The sequence below is a fragment of the Meles meles genome, chromosome 8, assembly GCF_922984935.1.
Source record: "Meles meles chromosome 8, mMelMel3.1 paternal haplotype, whole genome shotgun sequence".
NCBI lineage: Eukaryota > Metazoa > Chordata > Mammalia > Carnivora > Mustelidae > Meles > Meles meles.
The window spans coordinates 32,622,306-32,645,942 of NC_060073.1; the positions used below are offsets into that span (position 1 = coordinate 32,622,306).

A 23,637-nucleotide genomic window follows, 5' to 3' on the forward strand; every position below is an offset into this window, starting at 1 on the left:
TGAGTTTTTTTGTGTGATAGATAAAGTAACAGACAAATGACAGATTGTTTGCCTTTAATGATTTCCCTGTTTCAAGCCCATTACAAAGCAATTAGAAATCTGACAGCATTTTCACTCTGCATTACTGATCATCTAAAGTGATGAGGAATGAGAGGTGATGAATATTAATTGTATATTTTCATATGATTATCATAAATTATTACCTTGTCTGATGTGCTGCAGGTGAAGCAGGAGCATTAGAGAAAGACAGTCAGATATATTAATTTGAAAGACTATATGATTTTTGTCTTTGTAGTATAAATCCTGATCTGTAGTATTAGTCTCTATGAATATTAATTTTTAGTTTTTAGTTTGATTTGGAGTAATGTAAATCACTTTTCCTATTTCAGTACAAGAAAAGGAAAAATTATTCCATAGTACAATGTACATGTGTCATTTAAATTCAGCATTTTAAAAATCTAATTTAAAAAATGAGATAGTGGGGATGCTTGGCTGGTTCAGCTGGTAGAGCATATGACTCTTGATCTCAGGATTGTGAGTTTGAACCCCATGTTAGGTATAGAGATTACTTAAAAATAAAACCTTTAGGGGCATCTGGGTGGCTCAGTGGGTTAAAGCCTCTGTCTTTGGCTTGGGTGGTGATCCCAGGGTTCTGGGATCAAGCCCCACATCGGGCTCTCTGCTCAGCAGGTAGCCTGCTTCCCTTCTCTCTCTGCCTGACTCTCTGCCTACCTGTGATCTTTGTCTGTCAAATAAATCAATAAAATCTTTAAAAAAAAAAAACCTTTAAAAAATGAGATAGTGAATTTGTTAATATGCATATATACAATATTTAGATGTATCAATACAGTGAAAGATATACTTAGAAAAAGATCTTATGTTAGTCCTAGGTTAAAGTCAGGTAATCCGGCAAAAGAAATAAGATAAAAAAGTATAACAAAATGTAAAAGAAGATATTTCTATGTCCTCTATAACAATTCTGTTGGCCCCAGTTCATGGTAAATGCTATTTACCATGTGTCTTGGTAAATACTATTTACCAAAAGTGTCTTGCTTTAGCTGTTGTTAGGACTCACGTGCTCTTACTTGGTTCCCAGCCTTGGAGTTTTGGAGCAAAGATTGATCCAGAAACTAGGTAATAATATTTAGTGCAAGGAGAATTGACAAGCTTATACCATTTAAAATGATTAGAAATATATCTGGATTAATTTTACCAAAGCAAATTAATTTATATTTTGATATTCCGCTAATCATAGATTTTATTTGGTTATTAGTACATACTTAATGAACGTGTTGAATTTCATTTCACTAATGATACTGTGACTTGCTTCACTCCTGTCTTTTTTACCTTTCTGGTGTGGTTTGCTGCATGGCATACATCTTTCAGAGAGGCATACCTTCCTGGATCCATCTTTATTTTTGAAGCTCATAACCTATATGTTAATATGATTATAAATCAAAAATGAATTTATTTATGTATCTTAGGAATCATTCTCCTTATTTTATATTTGATTATATATATTTATATAGTGTATGTGTATATATAATATGTGTGTATATATGTGTGTGTGTTTGTGTATATATAAAATACACATATGTGTATGTATATATGCATATATACACATATATATACATATACATACAATATATGTGTATTTTCCCATTTTATATCTATCAAGTAAAAGTGCCAGGCCTTCACAAATGAACTTTTTGTTTCTGGAAACTTGGGGAGAGCCATCTGAAATTCATTACATATTTACTCAGTGAAAATTCGGATAGCATAATGATAAAAGCTAATTATCAGTAAAAAAGGTTGAGATCCTTACATTTAGTAGTCCAATTTCATAATATTTTTACTGGCTAAACTTTCCAAATGTGTTATTCTTTATATCTGATGACCTCCCAGTCTTTTTTTTCTTTCTTTTTTTTTTTTTTTTTACAGGGACTTCCTTTATCTGTAAGGCAGATCTAACTAGCACACTTTGTAGAATCAGAATGGTGATTCCCAATGCCCTCAACTCCTTCCTGCTCATATGCCATATCTTAGTGTTAGTCTAGACTTCAAGTTGATTCTTTCTACAGCACAGCCAATTCTCCTTTTCCTATCTTTCTACTTTTTTCGCCTTTCTTTCTATTTCTAACATACCACCAACCAACATAGCTATTTGACTTTGGGTCAAAGTCTCTACTTCTAATTGGTTTAGAACTCTTACATATTTTTCCTATGACACCTGAGTTGATAGGAACCTGGGCTGTCCAACTGTGACACTCTTAGCAAATCAATAGCTGAGGAAAGAGACAGTCCTAAATTATAAATTATAAATTATAAATACCGCATCTTCTCTGATAACAAACAGTCTCTGGAACACATTCTACCTTTTCTAAAATTTCTTTCTCAGTGCAAGATGCAGAACTAAATACAAAAATGAGATCTAGGGGCCCTTGGGTGGCTCAGTGGGTTAGGCCTCTCCTTTGGCTAAGGTCACAGTCTCAGGGTCCTGGGATCAAGCCCTGCATTGGGCTCTCTGCTCAGTGGAGAGCCTGCTTCCCCTATCTCTCTCTGCCTTCCTCTCTGCCTACTTGTGATCTCTCTGTCAAATAAATAAATAAAATCTTTTTAAAAAATAAGGCCTAATGTTTATGATTAACAAACACTTTCACACATTACATATTTACTTATTTGATCTATATAACAATTCATAAGGTGGGTAAGGCAGATGCTATTGTCATACACATAAGGAAATAAGACTGAGGAGGAAGAGAGATGAGATTCATACTCAAGTTAGCTGAGTCTACATCTTACACATTTTCTGTCACACTGCCTTAGCTCCCATATGTAAAAGCCCTTCTACTAATGACTAAAACTATACAGGTAGAAGAACTTTTGAGTTTCCCTGTGCTATCATTCTTCCTTGTCCTTTCTTAGGGAAAATAAGCCCAAGAAAGTTTAGGATTTACCCCAGGTCTGGCCCAAACTAAGATCACAACTCTAGAATTTCTTGGGTTAGTTCCAGAGATCTTTGCATTGCAGACACTGCCTTCATGTTTTCTAAATCTACATGATTATTTTCTTTATTTTTCTCAAGCTATTAAATTATTGATTATAGTCCTGGCTTGGCAAATAGAAGTATTCCCTTCTGTTTTTAGTGTTTGTTAATAATAAAATGAAGTCTGTTTTATCTGGCAAAATTTTTCCTAGGGTAGAAACATTCTGGAATGTCGTAAGGTGAGAGTGGAAGAGAGGGACATGACTGCTTTGTGTTGGGAGAGTGGAAGAGAGGAATGTTGGAGTTGATACTTGCCCCCATTTCCTCCTCCTCCTCCTTTTTTTTTTTTTTAGATTTATTTATTTTAGAGAGTGGGGAGGGACAGAGAGAGAGGAAGAAAATCCTCAAGCAGACTCCCCACTGAGCTTGAAGTGGGGCTCAATTCCAAGACCCTAAGACCATGCCCCAAACCGAAATCAAGAATCCCTCAACCAGGGCGCCTGGGTGGCTCAGTGGGTTAAGCCGCTGCCTTCAGCTCAGGTCATGATCTCAGGGTCCTGGGATCGAGTCCCACATTGGGCTCTCTGCTCCACAGGGAGCCTGCTTCCCTCTCTCTTTCTCTCTGCCTGCCTCTCTGCCTGCTTGTGATCTCTCTCTCTCTTGCTGTCAAATAAATAAATAAATAAAATCTTAAAAAAAAAAAAAAAAAAGAATCCCTCAACCAGCTGAGCCACCATGCACCCCACCGCATTTCCTTCTTGAGTACCCTGCACATATAATGTCCAAGGGACACTCTTTCTTCTCTAAATTGGGAGCATCTCTGATTGATTGTTTATATGGTGTTTAGGGTTAGAAAAACAGTTAAGGCCAAACAGACAATTCAGGGACCACATTTTTTTCTTTCTAAGGTATATAAATTTAAATAGTAACAGAAGCTGAGAAAGCAGGGGTGTTAATTACATAATGAGGAACAATGAGTCTCCTGGTACAATAGGTAGCTTAGTTCAACATAGTAACTGGCTCTTGTTTGATTCTGTAAGAGATCAGATTTTTTATTTCCTTTTTCAACTGGTATCTCTTTCCACCTTAGTTATACTTCTGACCCACATGTGTAATTAGTTGGTTGGTCATATGACACAGAGACTTCTCTCCTTGAAAACTGGGTACATTTCTTGACTCCACACACTTGGCCTTCTTTACATCTCTCCCTTTCCTAACCAAATAACAGCTATTCTTCACACATTCAAGTTTTGAGTGTTTTTATGAGCACTTCTATTTAAATACCATTCCATTACTTACCTCTTTCTCTAGTCATAGAAAATCCTTTTAATTTTATTCACAAAACATTCCCTCTTTCCTTCTCAAAATTTCTACCTAAAATGGATTTATAGCTTGTTCCAGTGGGGCATCACTTAGTTGAAGCAACAAGCCATTTAAGATCCCTAGGGAAAAGAAGGGTCAACAAATTGGAAAGAAAATAGGCATCTCAGGGATCTGATATGGTGGAGCTAAACATAGAAGAGGTCAGTATTCTCAACTAGTCATCAATAAAGAGTTCTGAAACAGATTCTTAGGAGAGAGGAAGTGTGTCAATAGCCATTGGTTTAGCAATGAAGACAGTTTTTACATACTTTTCTTCATAACTGTGTTTTGCTTATCCTGAATTGGAGAATAGAATTAAAAGGCTTACAACCCTGAAATAGACTATACTATTCACTTCTTACTTAACAATATGACCTATCCCATTCTGTCAGAAAAAAAGATACTAAGTTCATTGGCATATGTGGCCTTTGAGATATTATGTTGGTTGTTTTCCAGGATTTCATGCCCTTCTAGATGCTCTGCTTGCAGGCTACTTTAGTCTTCCTCAGCCATTACCACGCGCGGCTTCTCCATCAAGGAGTTAGCGCAAGGTAAGACCTACGGCACTGCTTTGTCACCTCTTATTTGGCACTCTGCCTAGATGGCGATTTTGTAAGATTTTGAATTCTCACTCTAGGAGAATGTTACATGATAGTTGTTATTGAAACAAATTGGAAGTCAAAATTAATGTAATTGGATTTGAAGGATTTGTTTCCCAGTAATAACTGAGCAATCTTCCTGTTCTGTTTTGGTCGGCTTACCTCAGTAACTTTTAATAGATTTCAAACGTGACATTGTGTCTTATCACATTGCCCCTCTCCAACCCTATAAAATGTATGGCAAGTCCTCTTTAACTGTAAGTATAAAACTCAGACCACTTTATCAATATGCTTTTTGTGACTACTAGGATATCTGTAAACAGGAAGATTGTATTTTAATGAAGGGAGAGGAGAAAGGAAAGAACACTTTGAACTCCAGTTTAGCACATTGGCAAAATATTTTCAGATCATTTATTCGAGTAGTAGCTCATGGGTTAGTATTAAACTTCTTGGGCTTCTTTGTGATCAACAGAGCTTTCAACTTTCCATGGTCAAGTGCTACATTTAATGCATGGCAATAATAAACTTACACAAAATAAAAAAGAATTTCATGCTTGGGAAGAAAATAATTTTTTTTTTAAGATTTTATTTATTTATTTGAGAGACAGAGATCATAAGTAGGCAGAGAGGCAGGCAGAGAGAGAGGGGGAAACAGGCTCCCTGCTGAGCAGAGAGCCCGATGCGGGGCCAAATCCCAGGACCCTGAGATCATGACCTGAGCCAAAGGCAGAGGCTTTAACCCACTGAGCCACCCAGTTGCCCCGGGAAGAAAAGAATTTTATGTAATTTTATCCTTACGTAAAGAACTGACCATTAAAATAATCTAAAATGAAAGGAGTATTTTTTTTCCTGTCTTTATTTTGGAAAATTGACATAAAAACCTTAAGATTTCCCATATAGCATTTTAAAACTTTTTTGAGCTGCTCTATTGCTGCATGATAATCTTTTATTTCTAAAGAATTAGATGTTTCTCTCTCTAAAAGGGAAGGCAAAGCAAGGGTTGAATAATCTTTTACCTATAAAATATGCATATTTATGAAAAAAGTGTATACATTTGAAAAATGGAACGTATTTTTATGCTCCTATTTATTTGTTACTATGGCAACCACAACACTGCCTAGTATTTATGTTGTCTAAGATTCAGGGCACCTTTTCAAAAAAAATAAATATGCCAGAACCATGTATTGTATTTATTTTGAAGCTTAGAAAAATGTTTATTCTAATGCATATTTTTGAAGAAAAATAGCAATAAATAATCTAAACTTCAACCTGATTTAAATGGTACCTTTTCCAGTGTATGTTTTTAAAATCAAAATAATTACTTTTTTTCCTTGTTATAAAAATCAGAATAAAGAATAGAAATAATGAATTTTTTAAAAAGATTTTATTTATTTATTTGACAGAAAGAGAGAGCCAGAGAGCATGAGCAGAGGGAATGGTAGAGAGGGAGGGAGAAGCAGGCTCCCTGCAGAGCAGAGAACCAGATGCAGGACTCCATGTGGGAGGGCTCCCTTCCAGGCCCCTGGGATCATGACCTGAGCCAAAGGTAGATGTTTAACTGACTGAGCCACCAAGGCATGCCTCGAAAAAATGAATTTTTAAAACTCATGAGTCAGTCTTAAAAGGTAGTATCTTGACTTTTCTTATTTTTATGACTTAATATTTTGATTCATAACAAATTTCTAAAAATATAAAATAAGAACACTTAGATATTTAATGTTAGCTACATAAATCAGAAAATATAAATGGTGTGCATTTCTGATTGCAGATGGTTCTTTGATATCTATGAATAAAAGATTTATATTTTGCATGTGAAACGAAAGGCATCGTTGTTATTATTTTTCTTAGTTTATTTAAATTATTTTCTGACATGTGTGATACATAAATATAATTTTTTAATGTTAAACATCAGAGTGGAAGTTATGAAGCATAAAATCAGACATGTTTCATGTCACGTATTACCTGTTAAGAAAAACTGCAATACAACATTTAAGTACAACAGAATAGTGAGCATATTGTCTCTGATACTTGTAAACAGGATGGATCTGCAGTTTCACAGTTTATGTTGACAGTATCTTTGTGGGAAATGTAATTATCAAATGAATTATAACATGTCCTAGTATTAAGATTATTAATAATAATTTTAATTGCCTTTTTCAAGATAATTGGATATGCTCTCATAAGTGTATAGGAAAGGAGGTATTGGGCTAATTAGATATTTTGAACTCAGTTATCTTTAAAATATCTAGAAGTTTAACATCTATATTTTAGGAATTTCTTCTTTTAAGTGAATGGTTTCTAAGTAGAATTAAAATAATTTATAGTCCATAAAAATTTCTCTGATTATCCCCTAATATTCCTCCTTGAGTATTAATCTGATAAAAAATTTAAAAATTAAATTTTTACTACTGGTAGAAAATAACTCTACAATTGGTCAGATTAAGAGAGAGTATTCTAGTAATGGGTATTACTATATGAATGTTTATATGCTATGTTTTGGTAACTTTAGAAATTGTTACATTTCTAAAAAAAAATCCAATTTGGAAATACACTTTGGTCTAGGAATTTAGCTTCTAAAACTTCTTTCAGTTTAGAAGCTTTTCTGTTATATGGTCAAAGGTGCATGGGAACCACAGCTTATTTACAATAGGAAGTATTTGGAGCAACCAGCTAGGATATTTAAAAAAATAAAAATAAAAAATTATGTTCTCAAGAAGTATTTAATAACATAAAAATATTCTCATTCAGTGAAAATACAACTGTACATAAACTATATTTAATATGGTCACAATTTTGTTTAAAATTGTGAAAAGGCTATAGGGAAAGGCTGTAGGGGCGCCTGGGTGGCTTAGTTGGTTAAGCGTCTGCCATTGACTTGGGTCATGATCCCAGGGTTCAGGGACTGAGCCCTGCCTGGGGTTCACAGCTCCCCCGGAAGGCTGCTTCTCCTTCTTCCTCTTCTTTTCCCTCCCTCCCTTTTCTCCCTCTTCCTCTACCTGCAGGTCCCCCTGCTTATGTGTTTATTCTCTCTCTCTCTCTGTCAAATAAATAAATAAAATCTTTAAAAAATAAAAAAATAAAAAAAAAACAAGAAAAGGCTGTATCTCAGGGCACCTAAGTGGCTTAGTTGGTTAAGCGTCCAACTCATGGTTTCAGCTCAGGTCATGACTCATGGGTCACAAGATCAAGTCCTATGTTGGGCTTCCCGCTCAGCAGGGAGTCTGCTTGAAGATTCTCTCCCTCTGCCCCTTCCCATGATTGCGCTCACTCACATGCTCTCTTTCTCAAATAAATATATAATCTTAAAAAAAAACTTTAAAAATCTTTTTAAAAATCTTAAAAAAAAAAAAAAAAAGAAACTGTTGTATCTCTGGAAAATCAAAGATGAAAGCCTGAAAGCAAATGTTCAAAAATTGTAACAGTGACTAACTCCAAGGATAAGAGATTATAAGAGGCTTTTCTTTTTTTAGATTTTTTTCTTCTAATCTTAATATGGTTATTTCTGTAGTAACTCTAATTATCATCATTCAGATTTTTTAATAGGATGTTTATAATTGTTTTTAATAGGATGTTAATGTTTATATTCATTAATGAAAATTTAGCTAATGGAGAATTAATGTTATCTTGTTCAACATTGAATTCATTGTCTATTTTAGAGTCTGGGAATAGTTGGTACTTAATAAATATCTGATAGTTTGAAAAAAAAATATCTGATAGTTTGAATGGAATAATGATGAGATCAGGAATTAGCAAAGTGGTTTTAGGGAAAACACATTTGGAGGACCACAAAGATGCCTTCTTTATGTTTAAGTAAACTTGATTTGTTTGTCATAACAATGGGTGACAGGATAATAAAGTGATAAGAATATGCAAGAACTGTTGCACTAGCCATAATTCTGGTAGCATAGAATAAGCCAGGTGTCCCAGAAGTTTTTAATTTTACTGAAGTAATCTATTCTATTATTTCTTTTATGGATTGTGCCTTTGGTGCTATAGCAAAAAAGTCATTGCCATATCCAAAGTCTATGTTTTGCACTAGTTCATATTCTAGGAATTTTATAGTTTTGTGTTTTAAATTTAGCTTGATTCATTTTGAGCTAATTTTTGTGATGGATATGTGATGGATATGTTTAGATTCTTTTTTTTTCCAAGTACATACATGTTCAGTTGCTCTAGTATTACTGGTTAAAAGTTTATGTCATTGTATTGACTTTGCTCCTTTGTCAAAGAGAAAGGTGGGTCTATTCTTATGTGAATCTATTTCAGGGCTTTTTAGGTATGTCTCATACAGATCTTGTACATATTTCATTAGATTTATGCTTCTATTGAAGCATACTCATTTTTGAGTCTATATTCATTTTTGAATGCTAATATAAGTAGTAATGTTTTTTTAAATTCAAGTATAATTAATATACAGTTAGATTACCTTCAGATTTACATTATAATGATTTAACAATTGTATGTATTTCTCAGTACTTGTCAAGTTAAGTCTACTCTTAATCCCCTCTATTTCTTTCACCCATACTTCCACCAACTCCATCTGGCAACTCCCAGTTTGTTCTCTGTATTTAAGAGTCTGTATTTTTGTTTGTCTCTTTTTTCTTTGTTCATTTGTTTTGTTTCATTCTTTTTTTTTTTTTTAAGTAGTCTCTATATTCAACATGGGGCTTGAGCTCATAACCCCGAGATCAAGAGTCACATGCCCCACCAACTGAGCCAGCCAGGCCTCCCCGTTTTGTTTCTTAAAATCCATGTATGAGTGAAATTGTATGTTTTTCTTTCTCTGGCGGACTTATTTCACTTAGCATTTTATCCTCTAGGTCTATCCATGTTGTTGCAAATGGCAAGGTTTCATTCGTTTTTATGGTTAAATAATGTTCCTTTATATAAATGTATATAAATAAAGTAATATCCATTCCATATTTTTAATCCATTAATCAATGGATAGATTTTTATTCATTCATCAATAGATGGACACTTGGGTTATTTTCATACCTTGGCTATTGTAAATAATGCTGTAATGAACATAGGGCTTCATTTTTTTCAAAAATTGGTGGGTTTTTTTGGGTAAATACCCAGTAGTGGGATTAGTAGATATGAAGCCTTTTAAGATGATGGTAATTCCATACTTCTTGTTTTCTTGTCTTATATTGTGTTCTTGTCATATATATATATATATATCATATATGCATGCTTTCCTTTCTTCCTTGTATGTCCAGCCCACTAGAAGGGATCATATAATGTGAGTTTGAATATTCAATACTGCTATACAAAATAAGAAACTACATGGGATGATGACACTCCTAAGCAATGTTGAGCATCTGGGTGGCTCACTTGGTTAATCATCTGCCTTCAGCTCAGGTCATGATCCCAGGGTCCTGGGATCAAGCCCTCCATCAGGCTCTCTACTCAGCGGGAAGTCGTCTTCTCCTCTCCCTCTGCCCCTCCCCCCTCTAGTGTGCTCTCTCTCTCTCTCAAATAAGTAAATAAAATCTTTAAGAAAAATACTTTGGTTTGTATTTCTAATAGATAATATTTTTTAAACTACAAGCATGAAATGCTTATTTTATTTGTCATTCTTTTAAGATTTTTAAAATTTATTTATTTATTTATTTAGAGGGAGGGGTGAGAGAGCACAAGCAGAGCCTGACATGAACTCAATCCCATAACTCTGAGATCACAACCCCAGCCATAATCAAGAGTCAGATGTCTAACCAATGGAACCATACAGGTGCCCCCTTTTGTCATAGTACCATTACCCCTAATATCCAAGACTGAGTGTTGTAACCAGTAACAAATAGCTTAATGAAGACAAATGTGCCCAATAAATGTTTAACAAATAATATAACAACAACACCATTTATTCAAACCCAATAAAATAATTTCCTTAGTATCTGCAATACCCAGTTTGTGTTCACATGTCAATAATTTTCTCAAAAAAATTGTCTTATTAAAGTTAGTTTACTCAAATCAGGATCTAAACAAGGTTTACAAATTGTGTTTGGTTGATATAATTTTTAGTCTCTTTCCACTTGTAACATTTCTCCATCTTTATTTTCAGTGTCATTTCATTTAACATGTTTTTCTACCTTCCCCACTTCTCACAAACTAGAAGTTAGATCTAGAGATTTGGGGTACATTTTGGGGTTGGTGGTGAAATGACACTTATGCATGTGCATGCACACATCTTTTTTCTCATAGTTTTGTTTTACAGTTTTAATTTTAATGAAAGTTATTTGAAATTTATTTGAGAGAGAATAAGTGTGTGCATGCTCATGAGCAATGTGAGGAGCAGGAGAAGTCAACTCCTCACTGAGATGCAGGACTCAGTCCCAGGACCCCAGGATCATGATCTGAGCTGAAAGCAGACACAACTAACTGAGCCATCCAGGTGCTCCTCTCCTCCAATTCCCATTGCATTTCTTCTACAGAATGTTTATCTTTTATGCTTGAAAGTCTTTTCTAAACTTTCTTGCTTACAACTATCCATACTTACTTGCCCCTTAGGAAAACCCCATGATCTGTTTTGTTATTGATAGTTATTACCCTAACTTGAAGACCATCAAACCTTTTCTCTTCTGTAGCTGACACATGTTTCCTACGATGTGCGAGCACATCAACTTTTTGGAGTGGCCACTATTCTTAACCCTTTCTTACAAATAAAGAAACTGATGCAGAAAGGTGTTATGTGATGTGTCCAAAGTGTCACAGTTACTAAGTGGGCAGTAGGGCTGTAAACCCAGACACTCTGGCTCCAGAGTCCAGGCCTGCAACCACTGTGTGTTTGAATGCCTTTTTTAAAAAAAAAGAAAGAAAGAAAGAAAGAAAAAGGGTAGAGGAACAGGTCTAAGGGTGGGCATGAGTGAGAGATTATATTCATGTAAAATGATTAAGAGATGGAAAGTAAAAAAAAAAAAATAGTGGTTTTTCAGTGTATCAGTAAATAAACTATGCATGTGTTAATAAAATATAAGGCAGTGTCTTTACCTGTAGTTGGTAAAATACCATAGTAGTGTCAGTCAAATTTAAATTAACACATTTTTATTTATGTAATTTCTAATTAACATTTAGTTTCTTTTTTTTTTAAGATTTTATTTATTCATTTGATAGTGAGACAGAGATCACAAGTAGGCAGAGAGGCAGGCAGAAGGAGAGGAAGGGAAGTAGGCTTTCTGCTGAGCAGAGAGCCCGATGTGGGACTCGATCCCAGGACTCTGGGATCATGACCTGAGCAGAAGGCAGAGGCTTTAACCCACTGAGCCACCCAGGTGCCCAATAGTTTACAGTTTCGTTTTGTTTTTTAAGTATCTTTTTTTTTTTTTTTTAAGATTTTATTTACTTGACAGAAAGAGATCACTAGTAGGCAGAGAGGCAGGCAGAGAGAGAGAGGGAAGCAGGCCCCCTGCTGAGCAGAGAGCCGGATGTGGGGCTCCATCCCAGGGCCCTGAGATCACGACCTGAGCCGAAGGCAGCGGCTTAACCCACTGAGCCACCCAGGCGCCCCTGTTTTTTAAGATTTTATTTATTCATTTGATAGCGAGACAGAGATCACAATTAGGCAGAGAGACAGGCAGAGAGAGAGAGGAGGAAGCAGGCTCCCCGCTGAGCAGAGATCCCAATGCGGAGCTCGATCCCAGGACCCTGGTATCATGACCTGAGGTGAAGGCAGAGGCTTTAACCCACTGAGCCACCCAGGTGCCCCTAACAATTAGTTTCATTTAATTAATAATGTATATGAATGTTGTCTGAAAACTTACTATATTCTGCATATTCTATTAACCTGTTATATGCTCTACTTTTAGTGAGGATAGCACTGTTTTTATAGTAACATTATAGAAGAAATATTGCATTTAATAACGGTAATGATTTCACACATATATAATTCATTCTACCAGAAAGCATCCTGAAACTATTTTACATGGAAAATAAAACTATACCATCATTAAAATGATTGCCTTTTTTAGTGAAGATTAGGACTGTAATCATGCATAAGTGAAAAGTAAAACTATTTCTCTATTTCAAGAGTTATTTTTTAATAGTTTGGTGCAAATTTTCTTAGTTTTTAATAATTGGACTATATAATAAACATACCAGGGCAGTCAAATGATTTCATTCTGCAAGGTGATTTACTTTGTAATCATATAATTTTGCCTTGCTATACACAACTAGAGTTTTTCACCTATAAGCATTCCTCAATTAAGAAGATTCAACTTGGGGTGCCTGGGTGGCTCAGTGGGTTAAGCCTCTGCCTTCAACTCGGGTCATGATCCCAGGGTCCTGAGATCAAGCCCCACATCGGGCTTTCTGCTGAGCAGGGAGCCTGCTTCCTCCTCTCTCTCTTTGCCTGCATCTCTGCCTACTTGTGAACTCTGTATGTCAAATAAATAAATAAAATCTTTGGGAAAAAAAAAAGAAGACGACGACAACTACTCAACCTATGAACAAATTGAAGCAAGCAGTGGTTGTCATGGAAGCCAGAGAGGAGACCCTTGTCCCTCCTGCTATGAGAAGCTTAAAGGAAGAGGGACAGTGTAAAGGCCAACAACCCTTTAGTCTTCAACTGGAATACCAGAGGAATGCTGGACAGAGAATAGCACCTTTTCTTATTAACCTATGGAAAAAGAGATACCTTTTCTTATTTTGATGTAGATTCAGATTCACCTAACATTTCATGAAGATCTACCATGTGCCAAGCACTGTGCCAAATGCTTTCATGTTCACCATTTTATATACTGAACTCTCATATCCATGTGGATAACCAGTTTTGTAAATTGGAGGATTAAACCTCGGAAAGGCTATAATATTCAAGGTCATATAGCTAGAAAGTGGAAGACAAAGACATGATCTTATGTATTATAGGTATGTATTTCTCCATAACACTTGTGAGTTTAAGTTATATTATAGTTCTTTTATTCTTCCATATGCTTAATTAACAATAAGTCTTGCAACTTGCTAACTAGCTAACCAGGAATTTGAAAAGCAATTTAGTTCAAGGAATATCAGGAGTTTGGGGATTAGATTCAACTGCAGACAACAAAGACCCTCTTTCAAGTCTTTGCCAAGATTTTATCACCTCAGTGAGGCCTATGCTGATAAACCTATTTAAAATTGCATTCCTAGGGTGCCTGGGTGGCTCAGTCAGTTAAGCATCAGGCTCTTGGTTTCAGCTCAGGTCATGATCTCGGGATTGGAGGATCGAGCCTGGCATTTGCTTGTCCACCTCCCCTCTGTTCTTTCTATCTCTCTTTAAAATAAATAAATAAATAAATAAATAAATAAATAAATACCAAAAAAGTAAATCCCTACACTCAACATGAAGCTCAAACTCACAACCTGGAGATCAAGAATGGCATGCTGTACTGACTGAGCCAGCCAGGTGTCCCAGAATTATACCATTCAAAGACTTAGATTCATACTTTTGTTTTCCTTTAGGCTTTTATCTCTGGTGTTTTGTTTTGTTTTGTTTTGTTTTTATCACGAGATCTCACATTTAGCAACTGCTGTGTAGTTTAGAGCATGATGAAAAATAAATTGTGATTAATGTCCAGCCTCAATTTATAACTCTGGAAGGTTTTATCTTTTTTTTTTTTTTTTTAAGATTTTATTTATTTATTTGACAGAGACAGAGATCACAAGTAGGTAGAGAAGTAGGCAGAGAGAGAGGGAGAAGGAGGCTCCCTGCTGAGCAGAGAGCCCGATGCAGGGCTCCATTCCAGGACCCTGGGATCATGACCTGAGCTGAAGGCAGAGGCTTTAACCCACTGAGCCACCCGGGCACCCTGGAAAGTTTTATCTTTTAAATTAAATGTCATTCTACCTCATTTTTAGCTGAAAATGGCAAAAAGAGAAGCAGATGATCACAGAGCATCACTTTCACAGTCTTCTTTATCACCTCTGACTAAAGCCATGAAGGTATCACAGCAGAGCAATGCTGAAGACACCTTCAGTAGAGATACCATTCACCCAATTTCCAAATGTATTTCAAAAGATTTACCAAGGTAAGAATATTATTTCAGCAGCTTAAACTGAATCCTGAAGGAGATAAAGTACTTACAGAAATTTGTCTATGTAAATGCTCAATATTTTATAGAAATGATGTCAATGATAACTTGGAGATATGATGGGCTATGAAGGTTGTTGCCTGGATTGGAGTCCTCCAATTTCTTTTATTCTGTGGGAAGAAAAAAGGTAAATGACGCAAGAAACAGAAATTATCCCTGGAAGTCAAGTATCATATGGTTTCACTTATTTGTTTTTTGTTTGTTTTTTTTTTAAAGATTTTTTATTTATTTGACAGAGAGAAATCACAAGAGAGGCAGGCAGAGAGAGAGGAAGGGAAGCAGGCTCTCTGCTAAGCAGAGAGCCCGATGCGGGACTTGATCCCAGGACCCTGAGATCATGACCTGAGCTGAAGGCAGCGGCTCAACCCACTGAGCCACCCAGGGGCCCGGTTTCACTTATTTGTGGAACATAACAAAGAACATGAAGGACATGGGGAGATGGAGAGGAGAAGGGAGTTGAAGGAAATTGGAAGGGTAGATGAACTATGAGAGACTATGGACTCTGAAAAACAACCTGAGGGTTTTGAAGGGGTGGGGGATGGGAGGTTGGGGAACCAGGTGGTGGGTAATAGGGAGGGCACGAATTGCATGGAGCACTGGGTGTGGTGCAAAAACAATGAATACTGTTATGCTGAAAATAAATAAATAAATAAATAAATAAATAAGAAAAAAAATTATCCCTCGAGTTTGACTTGGACCATAGCATAATGATAAAAACGATAATGGGCCAGATAATATTTGCTCTGTGTCAGTCACCATGCTAAACGCTTAACCTGCATTGTACCTATTTAGTTCTCTAAACAAACTTGGGAGGATTATAAGGCAGGTAGTATTTAAATATTTCCATTTCGCCAGTGAAGAAACAAAGACCTAGATAGGTTGATTAGCTTGACCAAGATTTAAACTTTTCTTGTCTCATTCTTGTTTTCCTTGCCACCTTTCCTCCAACATCTTTGTGATCTTTTTATGAGAAATAATTATTAAAATATAGTCAATTTGTTGTTCCTTTACTTATATCACAAGAGATTATGTTTCTTTTCAGTAAACATACTGTTTTATTACCTATAAGACAGAGCTTATAGGTAGAGACCGTATGGTTTGAACCCATGTGCATCTAACAGCTAGAACTTTTAGCTACTGTATTCTACCACACTTCTCAAAAATGCAAAGCAGAGGAGACAGAGATATTTTTCCTGTTTTTTTTTTCTCCATTAGAAAGCAAAAGAATGAAAAAGTATCTGCCTAGTGTATGAGTGTTTGAAGATTTATTTATTTATTTGAGAGAGTGAGAGAGCACACTGGGAAGGAGTGGGGGAGGGGGAGGGCCAGAAGGAGAGGGAAAGAATCCCAGGCAGGCTCCATACCCAGCACAGAGCTGAGGCAGGGCTCAATCTCACAACCCTAAGATCATAACCTGAATAGACACTAAGAGTTGGACACTTAACCGACTGTGGTGCCACCTGGGCGCCCCTATCAGGTGTCGATGAACTATTGGCTGGCCAAATGTGGTGTCATAGTCTTAACATTAAATAGAAAACATATACTATAAGAGCACTGAAGAAAATATTAATATATTAAGAATTATGTTAATTTCTTACAAAATGCCATGTTACATTTATATCTTAAAATTTGTTTTTTGTGTGTTGGTAAATTTAGGTGAAAGTGAAATCTAGACTTTTAGCTAATTTTTGTTTTGCTTTATTCCCCTGACCTCTGAGTCCATATTAGCAGTGTCTGAGGTTATTTACATGGTGTACTAGCTATATGCATAGATAATTTTTTAGAGCATCATTATCTAATATAGTTATACTGTAGAGATGTAAGTTATTCATGAGAGTAGTCTTTCCAATAAGACAATGGAAAACAATTTCTAAATCAGACTTTTAGTTATTTCTTTCTACAAATGCCGTTGCTAGCATAATGTGTATTTACACATTTCTATTCCCTTTAGAATTTATTTTTACCAATTTTCCTCTTTAAAATAGTACTGCATTTACTTCTTTTTTTTTTAAGATTTTATTTATTTGACTGAGAAAGAAACAGTGAGAGAGGGAACACAAGCAGGGGGAGTAGAAGGGGGAGCAGCAGGCTTCCCACAGAGTAGGGAGCCTGATATGGGGCTCCACTCCAAGACCCTGGGATCATGACCCAAGCTGAAGGTAGGCGCCCAACAACTGAGCCACCCAGGTGCCCCTATATTTACTTTTTATTCCAACTATCTTTTGTGTATTTTTAGATTCTTTATTTTTTTGTTAGAGTTAACTATAATTTCATTTATATAGTTTCTTTCTGATTTTTCTCATTTTCTTTCTTTGATTCTGATTCTTTTTAAGTGTGGCATTATTTGTCCTTTTTTTTAAATGTCAGTCTTTCTTTTCATGTGATACTTTCCTACTACCTGTTTTTTTTTATTTTTATAGTTTATTTCAATGTACTACTCATATTTCTTTGTTTGAATCCTGACTTCTTTTTTGCCACTATTACCTGTTACCATCAACTTTGATTAGGATGTACCTAGAAAATAAAGTAAACGTTTTCTTCGTAATCGAATGGAAAGTCAAAGACAATGCCCAGAGATCCTTTACTTTCATGAAAAAGAAAATGATGAGTTTCAACCTGAAAGGAGTCAAGTTCATAACAGCTAAGGGTAATCTAAGATCTTTTGGCATTAATATGATTATCAGAGAGAGGCAATTTTCTCTGTGAGTTAAGACATTTTTCCCCTGATTGAGGTTTAAACTTTTCTTGTCTCATTCTTGTTTTCCTTGCCACCTTTCCTCCAACATCTTTGTGATCTTTTTATGAGAAATAATTATTAAAATATAGTCAATTTGTTGTTCCTTTACTTATATCACAAGAGATTATGTTTCTTTTCAGTAAACATACTGTACATTTTACAAAATATGCCCACATGTATTAAATCTATTCATTGCAAGCCATACAGTGACTGGTCACTTTATTCTCATGTTATTACCTGATGCTATTAATTTATTCTATACTGAATTCACATTATCCATTCTTCTCCTCTCTCTTGTGTTCTTGCATTGTTTTTCCTTTGTCACTCTATTCTGTTTGTTTGTAACAGAGTGAAAACTGCTGTGCCAGGATCCTTCCCCCAGAAAGAAAACTAATCACCAACAGTGTAAATGAGTTCAACATATTGTGCCAAAGAAGGCTTGATCCTCCCATTTTATGATTTACCACTAGGATGTGAAATGATTGGAATTAGTAGCCTAATTCCTATGGCTACTTCCAGGAAAGCAGCACAATAAGAAACTTTTCTACCTAGCTGTAGTCTGAGGTATGTGACCTGGAGCAGGGCACCAGCCTTGGAGACATGGATGGCAGAATTAATTATTTATTTATTGATAACAGGTATCTATGGACAGTTCTGTCATATTTATAGAAAGTATTTCTGAATCTGAGTAGAATATTTCTAAACTACAATTGCATTTTAAAATTAAAAGAATGTTGTAAAAAATTAGTATCACTCTCTATCCCACACATAAAATATTTTAATGACTTTTAGCTGATGATCATCTAAGGATATAATTTCATGATTTTTATAATAGAAAGTTAAGTATTTTTTAATCCTGCTTGCAGTTGAGTGTGTTACCAACTCTTTTAGTTCCCTATGGGAGAAATTATTTTTAGTATTTAGATAAGTACTGAAATCAATTTTAAAATGGAATCATCAAGTTGCTAGTAAAAATCTGACATATATGTGTTATAAAATAACGAATTGCTCTGCAATTGGGATACTCTTACCTAAATTTCTAGGCCAAGCTAGAAATATAATTTCTTCTGCTGTTGGAAATAAAATTTGGGGGGAATTGTTCACTTTTATTATTATAACTTCTATTATTTACTTTCTATGATGTTTAAATCACATTTGATCTAGTAATTGTAAAAAGTTATTTATATCTTTAGGTTATTCATTTCATCAAGTTGGAAAAAGGTTATGATGAAGTTTAATGAAATTTTTGTGCTTTGTGTACTCCAGAGATTTTATAGCGGTTTACGTTCACCAAACATATGTGGGGTTATTTCTTTTATCAGTTGCATTTCAGTATTTTAAGCTGGTGATTTATTATTGAATGTTCTTAGGGTCATTTTCCCTTATGTTTACGTTTTCTTATTTGTATTTATTCCAATTAGGGAGTTTAATTACCATTAAAATGGGAATAGGATAAAGATAAATTTTACAAATGACAATATTAAAAAAACATAACTTCATGAAGGTTTAAATGCCATAAGAATATAAAGTGAGAAAGATATGCTTGTCAAATATACAGTATAAATAAATAATTTAGATGAAAATGGTTGACTACATTTAACAAAGAGACTACCAAATAATGAGGGTTTGTTAGATTTGATATACTTCATTGTATATTGTAAGTAATCGCTATCCATAAAAAAATCTATGGCTTCTGTATAAGAAAAAGAGACATTTTGACAGCCAGCACTGTATGAAGCGACAGCAAGTATAAGTCCTTGGCAACTGTCATTATCCTGCTGTTGAATTCATATCTAAACTGTGTGATGACTTAGACCTTCATGTTTGTTATTTAGCCATGATCTGTCAAAGTAGCCAGACTTCCTACTTATGAATAGAATTATTAGCCACATGCAGATTTCTCCCATAGAAATCCAAATTCACCAAGGATGCTTTGTTTTCAAAAAGCAGGGAAATAAAAACTGTGTTATTTTATGCTTATCCTGAAGGTTCTGGCAAAATGTTCCTGATTAAGTAAAAGTAAAATGTTTAGAAAATACCGTATTAGTTTAGACTTTAGCCCATTATAAAATTAGTAAAGATTTTGAATAAAACAAAAAGTGAAGCGAGTGTGATTCAAGAAGCGAGTGTATGTTAGGCTACTATTAGCACAAAGTAACAGAAGATTTAACTGAAAGCGACTTTAAAAACAAGGAAAATGAGGAAGAAGTCATTATCTTACATAATAAGTACCTCAAATGCAAGGCACTTCTAGAATTAAATTCAGTGGTGTTTTCAAGGAGCCTTGGCTCTTTGGATCTTTCCCTCTGCCATCCTCAGAATATTGGCTAGATCTTTGGGTATAACTCCTCCTACTTGTAAGATGACTTATTACATGTTCACTCAATAGTGTCCAACTGAAGAAAATGGATATTTGATCATATATCTCTCTCTCTCTCTTTTCTTACGATTTTTTTTAAGATTTTATTTATTTATTTGACAGAGAGAGATCACAACTAGGCAGAGAGGCAGGCAGAGAGAGTGAGAGGGAAGCAGGCTCCCTGCCGAGCAGAGAGCCCGATGCGGGACTCGATCCCAGGACCCTGAGATCATGACCTGAGCCGAAGGCAGCGGCTTAAACCACTGAGCCACCCAGGCGCCCTTTTCTTACGATTTTTTTAACAGTAATCGCTATATCCAATATGGGGCTTGAACTTACTATCTCCATATCAAGATTCCCATGCCCTACAGACTGAGCCAGTCAGGCATTCCTATATTTCTTTTTATTAGGCCAAAAAACCTTTCCCCAGATGACTTTGCCTTAAGTCTCATTGGCCAAAATTGGATCACAAGCTGATTACTTAACCTGCAAGGGACAAGGGAAATATAATTATCATCATGGTGTTAAACACTGAGGATTTACCCACTGGAGCTGATCAGGGGATACCTATCATGGGCATATAAAGTGGATGAATCCTCAAATATAACTGAGGCTTTTCTTTTCAGGAAAAATCAGTGGAATAACTGTTGAATAAATATTATTACCTGACATAACTCTTGGCTTTGGCTTTATTATATTTTACTTCTAAAATTATTTGTCATTTCTGTGACACATTTTGGCATGATGTCATAATTATCAAAGAATAAGTCCTGCATATCAATTACTGGTTGAGTTCTAGTAGAATTGTAAAAGACACATAACAAAGTTCTTACCCTTGCAGAGTGGAATATGAAATCACATAACAAATCATGAAACAAACATTTCAATATGCAAACTAGTGTATCAGTTCATACAGGACCTGGGAGGATGATTTAGAATAAGTAATGACTAGGATTTAGTATGATTAACTCCTCTCGTGTGTCTTGTCAGTTTGAGAAACTTCGTTGAGGCCTCCTCTATTCCCCTAACCCCTGAGTTTCTCCCCCATAATAACCAGGACCTTCCCTCACAGTACTAATCACAGTAATTGTAAATTCATATGCATGACTATTTGTATAACATTTCTTTCTTTCAAACTAGACAATTACTGTTATTATGAAAGGAGTTCTAGAAAATGTCATCACTGAGTTTAGAGTAATATTTATTAAATACCTGCTTATTGAAAGATGTACAGTAATGGGTATAGATCAGCTGAGTGAAAGTCATTGGCAAAAGACTGGTAAGAACTAATGAGGGCAATGTGGTGTAATTATAGCTGAAGAATATTACAGAGGAGCAATGAGCTGCACCAACTGGTAGAAAGCCCTTGAATAGGAGATTGACAAGTATGATTTTATTAGTTTTCCTCAAATTGGTATGAAAAGCCACTAAGACCCACTAATGCTATTAAAGCAGAGAGATGGGAAGAAAAATTGCTCTTGTCAAATTAGAGTTATACTCTTTAATCTTATCATGGCCTATCATTTTGTGTACTCCTCTCTGAGCATATTTCTTAGAATTTTGGACCTCAGATCTTTACTTAGTTGTTACTTGTGAAGTAAAAATTGTAAACCAGATTTAACAAAAATTACAAAAAGTAAAGTATAATTAAATAGTAAACTAGAATATCAAGAGGGCTATAAATTCTACAATGTATAAGATCTATCCTTGACAATCTTTTTGATTATGATAAAAAGCCGATACATAGATGTGGTGTAGTAGTGTTTGAGAAAAGGATAAAAGCTTAATCTACTAATGTCCTTTCAGCTTTGTAGTTCTGTGACTTACTATATCCATTATATCATGTAAAGAAATTGTTTAAAAGGTTTAAAAGGTTCATTTACCAGAGCACCTATGTGGCTCAGTTGATTAAGTGTCTGCCTTCAACTCAGGATATGGTCTCAGGGTTCTGGGACCAACCCTTCTTTTGGGGTTCCCTGCTCGGTGGGTCCCCAGCTCCTAAGGGGGTAAATCCTCCTTCTTCCTTCGCCTCTCTTCCTTCCTCCCTGACCCCATGCTCTCTCTCTCTCCCTAGCTCTCAAGTAAATAAAATCTTTTAAAAAAAGGATTCATTTACCTAAATTGTTATGTTTTTTAATTAACATAGTTTTCTTCATACTGCTTTAAGGTTAAATTTTGACATGTTTTATTTCATCTTCATCTAAGCACACACAAAATCCTTAAAAGTATGCATAGTTTAATATATGTAGACACATCTCATCACATTTTTTGTTCTTTTTTTATGACCTAATTTCTAAAGAATTATTCAATTGCTAAAAGAAACAGTTTTTTCCAATAACTGAAAATAAAATAATTTGGAAGTAATGTTGCTGATGTTGTTTAAAGGAAACATACCAGAACATTTACATCCAAGTAAGTATCTTCTCCTCTAAAATACTTTCTTTAGGAAATAATTTATTCTAATAAAAATGCCATTTCTCAAAGCATTTTTTTAGTTCTTTGGATTTGTCATCAAAATCTGTGACACACTCTTTAAATATCCTCAGTACTGAATGATGACAAAATTCAATCTTAAGTACTTGTATTTAAATTTTCCAGAAAATAAAAGATCAGAATCTCAATTTGGTATAAAAAATGGATAATGAAAACTGCATAATTGTATAGCTGTTGTGGTAGGCAGAAATTTAACATGGCCCCAAGATTCCCACCTGCTGGTGTATATGGCTGAGATAATTGCCTCCTCTTGAGTGTGGGTAGGATTGTGAATATGATAAGATGTCACTCCCATGATGAGGTTACATTATAAGGTAAAAGATTTTTTCAACTGTAGTTAAAGTGCATAATTGGTTCTCTTTGAGTTAAATGGGAAATTATCCTAGTTGAATCAGACCAACTGTTAAATGAGAATTTAGAGGGCAGAAACAAAAAAGTCGGAAAGGTGACTTTCTGTTGGCCTCAAGGAAGATGATAGTCACTGAATTCTGCAGCTATAAGGAACTAAATTCTGGAAAAACCTGAATGACCTTGGAAAAAGACTGGGAGCATCAGGTGAGGCTGCAGCCCCCCTGACACCTTGATTTCAGTTTTATGAGATCCTGAGCAGAGGGTCCTGCTAAGCTTTGCCCAGACTCTTGATCCAGGGAAACTATGTAATAATAAATAGGTATTGTTGTAAGCCACTAAATTTGTGGTGATTTGTGCCCAACAATAGGGAACTAATAGAGATAGATAGATGATAGATAGATAGCAGTTATTTTTTAAGAAGTTATATTTTTGAAGTAGTGTGATTGATTGATAGTCTTATACCAACCTAATATAGTAGAATTTAGGTTTTAGACTGGAAAAAAATGCTTTTTACCAGTGGTAAAGGAGTAAATAATACAGTGATGAATTGGAATATTTGACAGAAATTGAGGTATAGCATTTTAGCATTTTAGATGGAGGACATAATCAATGAAGTATAGTGATTCCAGCTCTCAAATCTACCAGCGTAAATGTGAACACAAAGGAAGGAAACGCATTCCTATATACAA

General features: G+C 35.1%; 1 protein-coding gene across 1 annotated transcript in view; it reads left to right on the top strand.

Annotated features, from left to right (window-relative positions):
• DCDC1 (doublecortin domain containing 1) overlaps window positions 1–23,637 on the top strand; it is a 423,366-nt gene that overhangs the window by 7,837 nt on the left and 391,892 nt on the right. The window contains exons 3-4 of the mRNA XM_046015856.1: window positions 4,805–4,899; window positions 14,776–14,945. Of these exons, the coding sequence (XP_045871812.1) occupies window positions 14,782–14,945 (164 nt within the window). The 5' untranslated portion in view covers window positions 4,805–4,899; window positions 14,776–14,781. The remainder of the gene's footprint in view (window positions 1–4,804; window positions 4,900–14,775; window positions 14,946–23,637) is intronic.